Below are 17,035 nucleotides of genomic sequence, written 5' to 3'. Positions count from 1 at the left end.
GGGGTAAGTGGTGGATGTGGGCACAATTACAATGTTTAAAAGACATTTGGATGGATATATGAATAGGAAAGGTTCGGAGGGATATGGGCCAGGAGCAGACACGTGGGACTAGTTTAGTTTGGGATTACGTTCGGCATGGACTGGTTGGACTGAAGGGTCTATTTCCGTGCTGTATGACTGTGACTGGGGATCATGTGTGGTGTTGAATTGCCCAATTGTTTATGAATCAAATAAATTCCTCACTTGTGAACTGAGGGCCATTGTCACAAAATACAGTATTGGGAATCTTATAATAGCTGAAGAATGTTTTCAGGTATTCAACAAACTCAGCAATAGTCACAGTCAGCTGATCCACTTCCCAGTCGTCAGAGTACTAGTCTATAGTGACAAGGTAATTACATTTTTGAGTGTAGACAGCTCTACTCCCATCCAAGGTCTGTCGGGGATATCAGGTGTCATCAGCAGGTCTCTAGCTTGCCAGATTAGCACTATTTACAAGCACTGCATTGGCTGATGTAGTCTTTGATTTCACTACTTATGCTTGGCCAGTAGAAGACCCCACTTGCCTTCCTCACACTTGTCTCGATTCCTTGGTGGTTTATATGAGCAAACTTTAACTTCTTTCCTTGCAACTCTTTAGGGATAATTACTTTATTTCCTGTATACAATCTGCCACTTGAGGTATCAATTCATCTCCATATGCACAATATGCTGTTATTGCAAGAGGTGTTGATGTGTTCAGGCCATCCTTTTATCATTAATTTTTGCATATTTGTAGAGGTGGATCTTGTTGGATAGTTTGCTAGATTTAAGCAGGACACTTGTCTGTTATATTCAGTGGTTCTGCTGGGCTGATTACATCCACAGCATGAGCAGCTGCTGCTAATTCATACTGAATTCACACTCTGCACAAAACAGAGCAGACATCGGGAGTGTTATTCTCAACAGCATATCTGCGATGTACATCATAGAATCCCCACAGTGTGGAAGCAGGCTATTCAGCCCATCGTGACCACACTGACCCTTTGAGGAGCATCTCATCCAGACCCACCCCCCCTACTCTATTCCTGTAATCCTGCATTTCCCATGGCTAACACCTCTAGCCTACACATCCCTGGACACTTAGGGCAATTTAGCATGGCCAATCCACCTAAACTGCACATCTTTAGACTGTGGGAGGAAACCAGAGCACCCAAAGGAAACCCATGCAGAAATGGGGAGAATGTGCAAACTCCACACAGACAGTCACCCAGGGCTGGAATCGAACCCAGGTCCCTAGTTGTGTAAGGCAGCAGTGCTAGCCACTTCACACAGGTCTGTGGAGGTCATGGTTTTGCATTGCACATCAGTGTCTATCTGATATCTGATATTAACCTGATGTTCTTCTTCTGCAGCCATCATTCCTACAGTCACAGAACATTGATGATATTGGTGGGTTTGCAATCATAGTTACCTTATACAGACAGTCAATGATTTGCAATTTTCTGATAGCTTATTGATACATATATTAGATCATTAGGGAATGGAGGAAATATATGACCCATAACAGATGAAAATGCTTTTCTGATCCCAGAGCCATTCTGTCAATAGAGGAGTAGAGGCAGCACATTTCAATATCCCAGTTGTCTTGCAGTCTTTAGTGGAGGCCTTTGGTATTAACAGTCTTTGTTCTGCCCTTGGGCTGATCAGGAACTCCTGGTCCAGACAAGGACACAGTGTGGTTTGTCTCCCTAGATCTTCTTGCTCCTTCCTGCACTCCTATCCCTGTTAATATCTCTAATTTTGGTGATTGGCCATGTATGTTATTTCAATCACCTGTCTAACCCTTTTGTTCATTGATCATGGGACAGATCCTTCTGATTTTGGATGACCATTGTCCCCTCACCCAACTCCATTTGAGGGTTATATTTTTTGTTCCTTCTGTAAACTACACTTTTTATTTTTCAATACACTGCATTGATAATGGACAAGGGTGGGGCCTAATCAAGTTTTGATGAGTCATTATCTTGGTGATTCTTCAAACCACACCTCTGTTTTCATTTACGGGAGATTTGCTTATATTTGCCTAAGGCTAGTTACTAATGTGAAACGCTTAAATAAGATTGCATGCTACACAGGAAATACCAACTATGGAATACTAAGTGTACAGAGGTTTAAGGGGGGCCCTAATTTCCAAGATGTTGTATCACTTATTGATCTCACTTAATGAACCTGCAGCATGGTGTAGAGTGATCCATCAAAGCTTTCAGCTGCTGTCAGTCTTGTGAACATTTTCACTTGTGTTTCATGCTTCCATTTAGCCATACATTTCAGTGCAAAATGGTTCAGATTTGTGCAGCAAGAACACTCCTTTTCCTCATGCTAGCATGCCTTCTTCTCTGCATGATGTCTTCCACAGTATTTGCATTCTCCTTTTTGTGATTGTTCTGCCTTCTGGGGCCAGAGTATCAATCAGCATTATGTAAAACCTGCTCTGTTCTGTCATGAAAATGCTCCAGCTACTGATTTACACCAATAGCAAATTATCCAAATGCCAATTACTTTCCAGGGATTGAGCTTCTCCTCTCTCAGTCGAAGTGTCTTTATTGCAGAATTCCTTATGCCTATACAATTCTGTGCTTAAATAGATCATCTTTTAATTGCACAAATTCGTAGGATTCTGTTAGCTGGGTTAATGAGTTGACATATTGGCCAATGAACTCTTTTGTATTAATATTGCCTAAATATTGAAAAAAAAATTCATAAATTCTGTACACTTGGGGTTGAAAGCATGCCCTCAAAACATTCAAAATTTCTGCAGTGTTTTTTTTCTGTTCTTTGGAGCAATTCAAGGTAAAATACACCATGAAATATTCCCTTCCTAACAGTGGTAAGAGTACAGTAATGGTCAGCCTTTACCTTGGCAAACAAATTTCATAACTTTACCATTGTGTGTTAAAACAATGTTTTGCTTCATGTCCATCTTTCATTTTGACTGAATCTTGGAGATGAATGGGACAATCATTTTCTCTTTCTTGTGTTTCAGCTATATCCTGTTTCTTGTTGTATTTTAGTTTATTTGATTTGCTCATATTAGCTTTCATACTTGTGAATATTCTTGTGTCACTCAGTCAGTAACTGTGCTTTTTCCTCATACTCAATCTGAGCATCTTATCTGACACCATATAATGAGGACAGCAGAATGAATTCTTTATTGAAGAGACCTTAAGATGCCTGCCTGCAGTGTGTCTGCCTCATGGTAGGGATCACATGACCACAGCAGACCCGGAAGAACATCAGTACATGATTGTATTTCAATCCAAACAATATTGTACTTTGGTGATTTATAAGAAATTATCATCAGCTCCTTGAGAGTTAGAATCCACTTGAATTTTATGTTTTAGATCTTCTCTCATAATTTCTGATTTGAGTTACAGTGAAATAGCAGTTAGCAGGAACAAGTAGAGTCTCTTCCATTGCGTGTTTGTTTATGCATGCCATTTGTAACTAGCATCTGGAAACAGCCACTAATACTGATATTGATCATGTATCATATGAAATGCGTACCTAGTTTTCCAATTACTCAAAAGGTGGATTTGCTCACACAATCAAGTTAATGTGGTTGGGTTCTATTTTAATTTAGTCCCTTCTCTCTCTCCGTACCTCTCCCTCACTTTTGATGGTTTGCATTGCCCATAATGGGCTTTGCTTGTAAATACTTGATTGGCTACACAGGTGATTAATGGTAGTTGAAAGGAAAAAAGGTGACAAAAAATGTCACTGTGATTTTAGTGGTGGGAAAGTTACTTAGTTGTGCATAATAGCATTTTGGTGCATGAAAAAAATGTGACTGGGTCTAACCACAACCTATTAACAAAAAAAAAGACAGTCTCTTCATATTGACTTAAACGCATCTTCGTGCGTGCACACATTTTCCATCATGCAGTTTTCTTTATTGGTTGAGTATATTATATCCTGAGGGAAATTCAAATGTACCTTGGTGTTTTAATCAACTCCAGGTACAAAGTCAAAGTCAGTCTTGAGATAATCAAGTGGTAATCAGAGGATAGGTTTGATCAATCATCAGGCATTATATTAATTACATTACCACAAGTAGAACAAAGAACAGTACAGCACATGATAGGCCCTTTGGCCCACCATATTGATGCCGACCATGATGTCATTTCTAAGCTAATCCCATTTGTCTGCATGGTCCATATTCATCTATTCCCTCCCTGTTCATGTCTGTCTAAATGAGTGGTAAACATTGCTATCATATCCGTTTGTTCCTCCACCCTGGCAGCACGTTTCAGGTGCCTACATGTGTTTTAAAAAAAAATCAAAAATTGCCTCACACAGGTAGGCAATGGCCTAGTGGTATTATCGCTGGACTGTTCACCCAGAGACCCAGATAGTGTTCCGGGGACCTGGGTTTGAATCTCGATTTGCAGATGGTGGAATTTGAATTCAATAAATATCTGGCATTAAAGAGTCTAACGATGACCATGAACCCCATCTGGTTCATTAATGTCATTTAGCGAAGGAAACTGCCATCCTTACCTGGCCTGGCCTACATGAGGCTCCAGACCCACAGTAATGTGGTTGACTCATAACCGCCCTCTGGGCAATTAGGGATGGGCAATAAATGCTGCCTGGCCAGCAATACCCTCATCCTGTGAATGAATAAAGGAAAAACATCTCCTTTAAAACTTTCCCCCTCTCACTTTAAACCTATTCTCCCTAGTACTTGTTATTTCCACCCTTGAAAAAGACTGACTCTCCACCCTATCCATGCCTCTCATAATTTCATATAATTACAGGTCACTGCTCTAGCAAAAACCATTCAAGTCTGTCCAACCTCTCCTGATAGCTAATACGCTCCAATCCAGCCAATATCCTGATAAACCTCTTATGCATCCATGATCTTCCTATAGTATGATGACAAAAATGCACACGATACTCTAAATGTGGCCTAACTAAAGTTTTATACAATATGACTTGCCAACATTTATACCTAATGCCCTGACTGATAAAGGAAATCATACCATACACCTTCTTTACCAACTTATCAAGTTGTGTTGCCACTTTCAGGGAGCTATGGACTTGCACCCCAAGAGCTCTCTATATACCAATGGCCCTGCCACTTACAGCATACTTTTTTTCTTGCATTTAACCTCCCAAAATGCATCATCTCACACTTGTCTGGATTGAACTCCATCTGCTGTTTCTGCACCCAACTGTCCAACTGATCTATTTCCTGCTGTATCTTTTGACATCTTTCCTCACTATCCACAACTCCAATATGCAACCTTAGTAATCAGACCACCTACATTTTCGTCCAAATCATTTATATAGGTATTGCAAAAACAGAGGTTCCATCACTGGTTCCTGTTTAACGCCACTGGTCACAAATCTCCAGTCAAAAAAACATCCTCCACAACTACCCTCTATCTTCTATGGCCTAGCCAACTTTCCAACTCACTGTGGATCCCATGTGACTTAATCTTCTGGACCAGCCTACCATGAGGGACCTTATCAAATGCTTTAATAAAGCCCATGGAGATACCATCCATTGCTCTACCCTCAATCGTCTTCATCACTTGCTCAAAAAATTCAATCAGATTTGTGAGACAAGACCTCCCCAACACATGATGACTATCCATAATAAGTCCATTCTTTTCCAAGTACAAGTAAATCCTGTCCCTAAGAATCCTGTCTAATAATTTCCCTACAACTGATGTAAAGTTCACTGGCGTATAATTTCCTGGATTATCCCTGTTGGGCTCTTCTCTGGTCTTCTGGGACTCACCTATGTCTAAAGACGATGCAAAAATCTCCATTAAGGCCCCAACATCTCCACACTTGCCTCCTTCAGTATCCTGGAATAGATCCCAAAAAGCCCTGGGAATCCATCCATCTTAATGATTTTCAGGATAACCAACCCTCTTCCTTCTTGATATTGACATGCCTTAGAATGTCAACATACCCCTCCCTAATCTTAATATCATCCATATCCTTCTCTTTGGCAAAAACTGATAGAAAAGCGTATAAAATATGTCATTAGTTAGTGGGATTGCTTACCATCCCTGATATGGATGTACATGCTCACTGATGGTGATGTAATGGAATGTAATAATGTAATCTGTGATGAAATATTGTTCTGAAGAGATGCAGTAGGACAACATCATCATGGACCCTAAAATCAATAATACTTAAATGTTGCAACTTAAAGAGGACATGCTAATTTCATTTTGATGTGTGCTGCTTTGTTGATGGCCATGGAAACTGGGTGTGTACATTTGATGGCATACACAGTACTGAACTCTTTCTGTATCCAACTCCAAATGTGATGGTAACACTGAGTACCTGAAATGGAAAATGTTATCTTCCCAGCACTAATATTCCTCATGTTGATAAGCACACAACCCACAAATCAAAATTATTTTAAAATATTGGATTAGTTAATATTTGCGGTCTGTGCCATAGTGTTGCATTGGTTAAGTACCAACACTTGTGAAATTTAGAAAATAACTTTACAAAATCCTATCCTCTTGACTTTCTCTTAGGGGATCTCTTACTATGTCCGGGTGTCTGCCTATAATATGAAAGGTTGGGGGCCCCCACAGATATCCACTCCTGCATGTGCAACACCTTCTAGTAAGTACCACTTTGAAAATACACAGCTGTTTTCATCTGTTGATAAGATAATTACAAAGATGTAAGTTGCAGGTGTGGAAATGCATCCCAAAGTGGAGTGGCAGGATGAAAGACTACAGTTCCAATGTTCCACTTTACCAGCAGCTGATTCAGGCAAGACTATTATGAGAAAAAATATCCAAAAATGCCAGGGAATATTGAGCAAACATTAATTTAGAATCTTTTTCCTTGTACATCCCTTGTATTTTACACTCTGTCGTAGACTCAAATTCACCAATTTCACTAATTTCATCTCCTGACACAGTGCAGGCACTATCCACCTAATTAGTCTTTAACATCCCAAGTAAATTCTATTCTATCACAAATTCTACACACCTGTTTAATCTTCTACAGCTTGCTAGATAGCCAGTCAGTGAAGAACAGAACTGGAGGACTAGTTTTTTAAGGACTTAGAAGTTTTCATATACAGACACACATTACATATCTTGCATCTCAATCCAGTCAACATAGTGTATTATATATATTCTATTGAGCAAACTAGAAACAAACAACCAACCAACCAAATGAACTCATTAGTAACCCCTCAAAAGGATTAATTCCTTTTTATATTCTTTTGAGTATAGCCATTTTATCAGCCTGGGGCCGATAATGACTTCAGATCTTACAGTACTCACTCATCATGAAAGACTTCCTTCATAATTGTGGACACTGAAGATATTAGGAAAACACAATCTATGACCAGGCCTGGAGGAGATAGATGGGTTGGTCCACAATTTGAATCTTTGCACTCGCTCATATTTGGCAATTAATCCCAAAGTGTAAATCACACCCCTACACCAATGAGCTGGCAACAACTTATGTAATTGAGCACAGGTGCATTCCCATCACCCAGTCATGGAACTAAACACTCAATTAATTTACAATTATCATACACATCTCTCCTGTGTTCCTTTACTTCTTCAACTCAATTCTATTCTTCTGATCGGCTTCACCTCCCCTTTCTGTTCTCCTTCTTTCACTCTCTATCTCTAAATAACCTGTTCTCCTATTTCTTTCTTCTTTTTGTTTTACAATACAATGCAAAATCCTTTTATTATCACGTATGCCCCATTGCAGGAGTACAGTGAAAAACTTTTACAATGTCTGCCTTTTTATGGCAGCATCTTAGGTACAAGTACCTAGGTACAATTCTTGGATATAGCAGAGGGATAAAAGTAGTTGCTTAATTACATAGTTGAAACTAAGTTAAAAATAGGAATATATTAAGGGGTATATTAAGGGGTTAACATTACAATGTTCTGAGATAAGGATTGTCCTCTCACACCGGTCTCCATCCAGGACTCGCTGCCTGCATGCTGCTTGCGGGGTTGGGGGTGGTGTGGGGGAGCTTGCAGCTTCCCCATGTGCTGCTGCAGGACTTCTTCTCCGTGTTGCTCCAGGCTCACAGGCCACATGCTGCTCCAGGGCTCATTGCTCATAGTGGTCTGGGGCTCACTGGGCACACCAGGCTCTCAGGTCCCCGGGTGCAAGGCCATGCTGCTCATTCTGGTCCTCCATGGGTCTTTGCCTGTGTTCACTTCGGTTCCCTGTGTGGCTCGGCCCACCGCAGGTCTCAGCCCATGCTTGCTCCGGAATGGGCAACGCCGGTTGTACCGATTGTGAAGCCCGAGAGTTGGTTTGCCTTTGTGGGGAATTTAAACAAACAGTGAACTGTTTTTCTCAGCTGGATAAAGACCCAAACTCTTGCATAGAGGATTTATACACAAAGCTGGGAGAGGGTGGTGCTGTCCTTCACCAAGCTGGACATGAGCCATGCATACTTGCAATTGAAGTAGATGAGGATTCCCAGAAATACGCTACAATTAATATCCATAAGGGTTTGTACCAATATACAAGACTGCCATTTGGCACATCATCAGCCTTTGCAATTTTTCAGCAGATGTTAGAGAGCATTTTACAAGGTCCGCCCAAGATTATCGTTTATCTAGATGACGTGCTAATACCAGGGAAGACCAATTAGGAGAACTTAGAGAACTTGGACATAGTCCTTACACATTTCTCCCAGGTGGGTGTACGCCTTAGAAGGGAAAAATCTGTGTTCCAGGCACCCCAGGTGACGTAATTGGGCTACAGAGTCGACAGGTCTGGGTTACACCCATTGGAAGATAAAGTGAGGGCGATCAAAGGTGCCCAAGCTCCCAAGTCTGTACTGAAGCTTAGGTTTTTCCTTGGGGTGGAGAATTATTATGGAAAGCTCATACATAACCGGGTCTCCATTCTGGCACCTTTGCATCAACTCTTGGAAATGGTCACGTAGCCAAGCCATAGGTTTCAGGGAAGTGAAGAAACAGCAATCATCCTCTCAGCTGTTGGCACAATATGATCCCAAGTGAGATCTGGTATTAACATGCGATTCCTCCCTGTATGGCATTGGGTAGTATTAGTTCACAGGTGGCCCAGTGGAGAGGAATGCCCAATAACAGGACTTTGGCTAAAGCAGAGCATAAATACACCCAGATAGAGTAGGAAGGTTTGCAGTCATATTTGGAGTCAGGAAGTTCCGCCGAGACCTGTATGAATGTAAATTTGTAATACTAATGGGCCATAAACCCCTGCCCGGCTTACTTAGAGAGGACAAGGCAATGCTATCCATAGCTTCAGGCTGAATTTAGCAGTGGGGTCTAATACCAAGTGTGTATAATTACAAGTTGGAACATCGTTGGGAGAGCAGGTAGCGAATGTGGATGCATTGAGCCACCTCCCACTGGCAGATACGCCACCGTTGATATTGCCACTGGAAGAATCCTTACTGGTTTTAAATTTTCTGAACACACTTCCAGTCACAGCTGACAATATCAGATTTTGGACACAGAAAGATCCAGTCCTGGAAAAACAGCAGCAGCTGGTGGTGATGGGAGAAACCAAAGGGCCATCACAATCACAACTGAAACATCTTTGGACCTGGAGAGACAAGATCACAATAGGGGATGGCACATTATTATGGGGAGTATGAGTGATTGTCTCGAGCAAAGGTCACCGATTGGGTAAACTTCACCAGGGTCATCCAGGTTTCCAAAATGAAGATGTTGGCAAGAAGTTATGTCTGGTGGCCAGGACTCAATGCAGACATAACTGCATTGGTGTGGCAGTGCCCAGAGTGCCAACAGGACAAAAATTACTGCCAGCAGCTCCCCAATTTGTGGGAATAGCTGGGCAAACCCTGGACTTGGTTACACTTCGACAATGCATGTCTTTTCAGGGGCTCAATGTTCTTAGTCATTGTGAACGCCCAATCGAAGTGGCTGTCATGCATAGAGTTCATTTGTCAAACACGGCGATGATAGAAAAACTGCATGCATCTTTTGCAATACATGGACTCCCAGAAGTGTTGGTCACAGAAAATGGGCCATGGTTTACCATCAGGAAATTTGAGTATTTCCTAAAATCAAATGGCATTCGACATATAAGGTCAGCGCCATACCATCCATCATCCAGTGGTCTGGCAGAAAGAGCAGTCCAAACTTTGAAGGCATGCTTAAAGAAACAGCGTACAGCTTCACTGGATACCAAACTGTACCAGTTCCTATTTGACCATAGGACCATCCTTCATATAGCTCCAGTAGAGTAGCTGATCGGAAGAAGACTCCGCACCAGGTTAAATCTGATCTTCCTAGATCTGGAGGGGAGGGTGAAATGGCATCAGGAACACCAATGCTGGACACCAGCCTCCATCAAGCGAGAGAGACAGTTTACTTTAGGAGATGAAGTTTAGTGTAGGAACCACAAGAATGACCCTGCATAGGTAAGAGGCATGGTCAACGTGAGGTCAGGTTCAGTGATGCTTAAAGCTCTGGTAGGTGTGACAGTCCTGAACTAGCATGTGGACCATATGAAAGCTGCAAACAGTGTGGGAGCAAAACCTGCCCATTTCCTTGACAGCCTTTCCAACTGTTCCAGAACCCTTGGGTTCTGCCTGTCTTTCGAACATTGAAGATATCTTGGAATCTGAGATGGAAATGGCGGATTTTCCGCTCAACACCTTTGCCGTTTGAAGAAGCGGATAGATTTCTTCTGAGACGTTGCAGGCACAAGAAGTGAGCTAGTGTGAGTTACACGCCACCCGTATCAGATGCAGAATTGGAGGAACCTGACCCAGTGCTAAAACGCCCAGGCAGAGCAAAAAACAAAAGAACTGAAAGAACTGGCCTATGTTCTTGGACACAGAGGGGAGGGAGGGATGTAATAATTGTAACAAGGTCAGCCAGGTGGACCTCACAGAATATGAGTTCTGGGACTGTTAATCTGGTCCAATCAGGGAGCCCTGACTGACAGATAAGAACAGCAGTGTCAGACATCCTATTAATTATGAGAGCTGGCTCTGAGGGAGTTGGATCAGTGTCAAGGACTCTCCACATTTAAATAAACGGTGACTGGGTGATGGAATATGAGCCCCTGCAGAGTTATTTCCCTGTTGATGTTGGTTGAATGTCAGGGCTCCTGTGAGCAACAAAACCAGAACATTTGCAGCTGTGAATGTTCATGAAGTGATCCTTTGGTTTGCATCTCTGATCCATGAATATGAATGATACTGCCGATGGTCTGAGCCCCCACATCTAATAACTACATTTTCTCTTGGCATCTCTTTCTTCTCACTGAAACTGCTGTCGCTGGGGCACCATTTCCCACATACTACCTCGTCATTGTGCCTGTTTTGACTTGTCCATGGCTAGCTCAGATAACAGTAAAACAAGCAGTACTGTGTCATTACTGTGTCTTCTGAGTTCGGATAACTCAGGGCACAGCAGAACAAAATGCTAGTATGCTCTGGTCAGTGTAACCATTACCAGACTAGTTTAGGTTACTGTTAAGTTGCAGCTTTCATAAAAACCTTGTGCTTGTGTTGAATTTTGAGGCAGTACCATTAGTTCCAAGGTGAAGAGGCTGCATCACTTTAAGACCCTGGATTCACCTGCAGCTACAAGGTGAATTCTAGGGAGCTAAACAGACCTCCTGAGGCAACCTGCTAGATTGAGGCCTCAGGATCAAACCTCCTGCAAAGTAGAGAAGGGTTTAGTGGGAAGGGGACATGGAGGGGTGAGGGGGTGCTCTCCTGGGGCAGCAGAGTTTCAGATTATCTGGCTAGTCAGAGGGTACAATTTTCTTCTGAGGAAGGGTCACCGGACCCGAAACGTTAACTCTGTTTTCTCCTCCACAGATGCTGCCAGACCTGCTGAGCTTTTCCAGCAACTTTGTTTTTGTTGTTGTTGTTGATACAATGTTGAAATGGTTCTGTTGTTGTTTTGGAATTTTTTGTTGATCACTCAAAGATAGGTGAGAAACTAGGTTGTGAGGAGCATGTAGGAGTCTAGAAAACGATATAAATATGTTAACTGAGCGGGCACAGATCAGGCAAATGGAATATAATGCGAGAAAATGTGAAATTGTCTGCTTCAGCAGCATAAATAAAAAATAAGTATTTTGTCTAATGGTGAGAAATCACAGAGCCCTGAGATGCAAAGGGACCTAGGAATATTAGTGCATGAATCATGGAAGGTACAGGTACAGCAAGGAATTAGGAAAGCTAATATAATGTGGGGGGAATTGAGTACAAAAGCAGGGAGGCTCTGCTTCAGTTATACTGGACAATAGTGAGACCATATCTGAATATTATACAGTATTGGCCAGTATTGGTACAGTATCCTTGAAGAAGGATATGAATATGTTGAAAACTGTTCAAAGAAGATTGACCAGACTAATACCTGGAATGAGCATCTTATAAGGAAAGATTGGACAGGCCGGGCTTGTAACTGCTGGAAGTTAGAAGAGTAAGAGGTGGCTAGATTCAAACATATAAGATCTTGAGGGGTGTTGACAGGACAGATGTGGAAAGGATGCTTCCTGTTATGGGAGAATTTGGTACTAGAGTCACTATTTAAAAACAAGTGGTTGCCCATATACAACAGAGGTGAGGTGAAATTCTTTCCTTAAGAGGGTATAGAGTCCCACACTCATGACCACTACCATCTAGAAGGACAAGGGTTCCAAATACATGAGACCAACACCACCTGCAAGTTTCTGTCCAAGCCACTCACCATTCTGACTTGGAAAATGTATCATCTTTCCTTTATTTCCTGATTCAAAATCCTGGAACTCCATCCCTAACAGTATTGTTGGTGTACCTACACTAAATGGGACCACAGCGGTTCAAGAAGGCAACTCATTACTACCTTCTCAAGTACAATTATAGCTGGGTAATGAGTGCTGGTCCAACCAGTGAAATTTACATCTCCTGAATGAATAAGAAATAATTTGGAACACTCTTGCTTTAAACATGGTAGAAGCAATGACTTTCAGACAGAGATGGATAGATTACTGATAACTAAAGGGATGAAAGGTTATCAGGTTGGTGGGATATGGATATGAGGTTACAATCAAATCAGCTGGAATCTTATCAATGGAGCAGGTTTGAGAGGCTGAATGGCCAAGTCCTTGTTTGTATGAGGTTGTAAAGAGTCACTGCCACCATCAGAATTCATGATTTGGAATGCAAAACTGCCAACATGCTACTTGGTTTTCTTTTACTCTCTCCCTCCCAGACTGGAGAGAATGCAATGGCAAGGAAGTGAAGCATAGTGGCCAGACAGAGGCATTGGATCTACTACTGAATCAAATCAAAAACAACCACCAACATTGCCTGTGCCATGGTAAGTTAAAGCAATGACTGTCTCCTGCAACTGGGATATAAATTTATGAAGAGAAAGCAGTGAAGAACGTGATGAGATGTAAAGTATGAACTTTCAGTAACACAGTTTTTTTAACCTGCCAAAACATTGCACTTCACATTATGTGGCATAATTATTTGGACTCAAAAGAAAATAAACAGTGAAAATGGCAAAGGTGTTGACTGACTAGTTTGTACTATATCCCACATTGTATTCTGTACTGTCACATTAAGCCAGTTATGTCCAATGTCACATGATTTACAAAAAGCAAGTCACAACTGAACAATCTTAAAAATGTTTATAGAATGAGAAAGAAACCATCGTATTATCTGGTAGGTTCTTCATGATACTGAGTATTTCAGAACAGCTTTGTCTATTTAGGTAAGTTCATGCCAGATTTTGAGCTATTTCTTAAAACGGTATTTATTAATATGCTATTCATGATGATCATGCAGCAGACACCTCTGCCCTAAGCTATTGTAATGTCTACCTTTTACAGAATCTGTCACATAACCATTGAGGGCACAGTTACCTTACAGCATACTTCAGAGACTCACCTGTATGTTCCTTAAACCTTGCCTCTACACTGAGGTAACAAGAATAACTGAGCATCATCAGTCTATGGAAACATCCAAGAAAAATTAACTTTGAATAACTTGAGGATCACCTTCCACATTAGTAACCCTAAAGGAATAAAGAAAGTCAGCAGCTAAAAAAGTCCTGCTGGATAAACTATTTTATTAAATCCTTGAGTGATCAAAATATATCAACATCTTAAAAACTGTTTGTTTGAATTTTCCAGAAAACTCAAAAATCCATCTGCAGGGCCGTAAACACTCTATGTCCAAGAGCCTGAAACACCTTTTTCAACCAACAAGCAAATTTGTTAAAACTCTCAAACGGTAAGTTGATTACTCCTATTCAATGAAATAATCAGTTTCTTGAGAAAATGAAACATAATAATCAAAATTGATTTCATGATGTTATTAAAGATGGACTGTTGATTTTTGAATTCTATCAGCTGATTTAAAACCTGGGACTTCCATGGGTGGAAACAGTTTTAAGAAAGGGATTAAATGCTGATATAAATTGGATCACAGGATCATTTGACCCACAAAGGTTGGCCAAGTTTCACAAAATGGGTGTGGATTCAGCCTAACACTGTTGGAACTGAAATTAATGTTTTCCCTAAGGGCAATGAAATCAGTCAATCAGCTCCCTTGGGAAGCATGAAAAGGTCCACTTTTCCTTTATGATTTATACCATTATAAGAATCTTCAAATGCTGGAGATGAAACATCTAGTGCAATATCCAGACTGAAAACAATAACCTCCACAGAAATGGAATATACAAACACCTCCTCTTTCAAGGAGCATTTGGCAGACCAAGAGAAATTGGATTAAGAATGTAGAACTGAATACATGCTGAAAAGCCTCTTTTGTAATTCATTCATGGACCGGGGGTATCACTGACTAAGACAGAATTTATTGCCCATCTCTAATTGACCTTGAGAAGGCGGTGCTGAGCTGCCTTTTTGAAGCACTGCACTCATTGAACAGTAAATATATTCAGACTACTGTTAGAGTTGGAATTCCAATATTTTGACTTAGCCACAGTGAAGGAACATTAATATAGTTCCAAGTCTGGATGGTATATGACTTGAAGGTGGTGGTGTTCCCACACATCTGCAGCCCTTGTCCTTCTAGTAGTGGAGATTCTCAGATTGGAAGATGCAGATGGAGGAGCCTTGTTAAGTTACTGCAGTGCATCTTGTACATGATACAACTGATGCCACTGTGTGGTGGTGATGGAAGTGCATGCAGAAGGTGGTGGAGAGGGTGCCAATCAAGCAGGCTGTTTTGTTCTGGATGGGGTCAAGCTTCTTGAGTGTTGTTAGAATTGCACCCATCCAGGCAAGTAGAGGACATTCCGTAACAATCCCAATTCGTGTTTGTAGATGATGGATTGGCATTGGGGTGTCAGGTGAGTTATTTGCTGCAGAATTCCAGCTTCTGACCTGCTATTGGCACTATGTACATGGCTGGTCTAGTTCAGTTTCTAGTTAATGGTAAGCCCCCAGGATGTTGATAGTGAGGAACTCAATGATGGTAATACCGTTATATTTCAGGTGGTGATGGTTAGATTCTCTCTTGTTTGAGATGGTCAGTGCCTACCTGGCACTTGTGTGGTGTGAATATTACTTACCGCTTTTCAGTCTAAGCCTAGATGTTGTCCAGGTCTTGCTGCTTCAGTCTTCAAAGTGTGTACAACATGTTGTACAATGTGCAGTCTTCAGCAAACAGCCTCACTTCTGACCTTACAAAGGACGTTAGGTCACTGATAAAGATGGTTGAAGATGGTTGGGTATAAGACATTGCCATGACACTACTGTGTACTGATTCTGGAGCATAATTTTTAAGTACTATTGCTGGAATTTGTAAGGCCCTTAACTTTTGCAGTATTCAGTAGCCCTCAGGCTTTCCTTGATAACAGGTGGAGTGAATGGAATCAGTTGAAGATTGGCATCTGTGATACTAGGGACCTCAGGGGAAGGCCAAGATTGATCATCCATTTCGCATTTATGGCTGAAGATGGATCCAAATGCATCAGCTTTATCTTTTTCACTGATGTGTTGGGATCCCCATCATTGAGGATAGGGATATTTGTAGAGCCTCCTCCTTCTTTTAGTTGTTAAATTGTCCCCCATCATTCACAACTGGATGTGGCAGGACTTGCAGAACTTAAATAAGATCCTATAATTGTGGTATTGCTTAGCCCTGCCTATTGCATGATATTTATGCTGTTTAGAACTAATCATGTGTTGTAGCTTGTTTTTGGTTTATGTCTGGTAACGTTCCTGGCATGCCATCGCTCACTTTTATTGAACCAGGATTGAACTCCCAGTTTGTTGGTGATCATAGAGCTGGGAATTTGAGTGTCATGTAGTCACATATTCTGATTGAATACAATTTTGCTGTTTCTCATAGCCCAAAGCCCCTCATGGATGATTAGTTTTGAGTTGCTAGATCTGTTCAAAAGTTGTCCCATTTAGTATGGTGATAGTGACATAAAACACAATGGACGGTATCCTCAATGTGAAGACTGGATTTTGTATTCACTGTACCAATACTGTGATAGACAGATTCATCTGCAACAGTGAGATTGGTGAGGATGAAGTCAAGTAGGTTATTTTCTTCTTACTGGTTCCTTCATCACCTGTTGCAGACCCTTTCGGACTCAGCCAGCTCAGTCAATATTCATGCTGCTGGGCCAGTCTTGGTAATGGACATTCTAGACCCCACTGAGGGTACATTGTGTGTCCTTATCCCCCACAATGCTTCTTCCAAATGGTGTTCAATGTGGAGGAGAATTGATTCATTGACTGAGGAGGGGAGGGGTTGATGGTAATCAGCAAGAAGTTTCCTTGTCCATGTTTAACCCGGTGCCGTAATACTTGGAGTCCTGAGTAAATGTTGTGAACTCCCAAGGCAACACTTTCTTACTGTAACAACAAGGTGCAGAGCTGGATGAACACAGCAGGCCAAGCAGCATCATCGGAGCAGAAAGGCTGACGTTTTGGGCCTAGACCCTTCATCAGAAATGGGGGAGGGGAAGGGGGTTCTGAAATAAGTAGGGAGAGAGTGGGAGGCGGATAGAAGATGGATAGAGGAGAGGAT

General features: G+C 41.5%; 1 protein-coding gene across 3 annotated transcripts in view; it reads left to right on the top strand.

Moving 5' to 3' along the window:
- LOC109930588 (ankyrin repeat and fibronectin type-III domain-containing protein 1-like) overlaps positions 1-17,035 on the top strand; it is a 745,821-nt gene that overhangs the window by 655,978 nt on the left and 72,808 nt on the right. For all 3 annotated transcript variants that reach the window (XM_048609794.1, XM_048609793.1, XM_048609795.1), the window contains 3 exons: positions 6,546-6,636; positions 13,233-13,340; positions 14,161-14,260. In XM_048609794.1, coding sequence (XP_048465751.1) covers positions 6,546-6,636; positions 13,233-13,340; positions 14,161-14,260 — 299 coding nt within the window. The remainder of the gene's footprint in view (positions 1-6,545; positions 6,637-13,232; positions 13,341-14,160; positions 14,261-17,035) is intronic.

This window comes from Rhincodon typus, chromosome 21 (assembly GCF_021869965.1).
Source record: "Rhincodon typus isolate 14 chromosome 21, sRhiTyp1.1, whole genome shotgun sequence".
Classification (NCBI taxonomy): Eukaryota; Metazoa; Chordata; class Chondrichthyes; order Orectolobiformes; family Rhincodontidae; genus Rhincodon; species Rhincodon typus.
The sequence above is the reverse complement of the archived record's forward strand: the minus strand, read 5'-3'. Positions and strand labels throughout refer to the sequence as shown.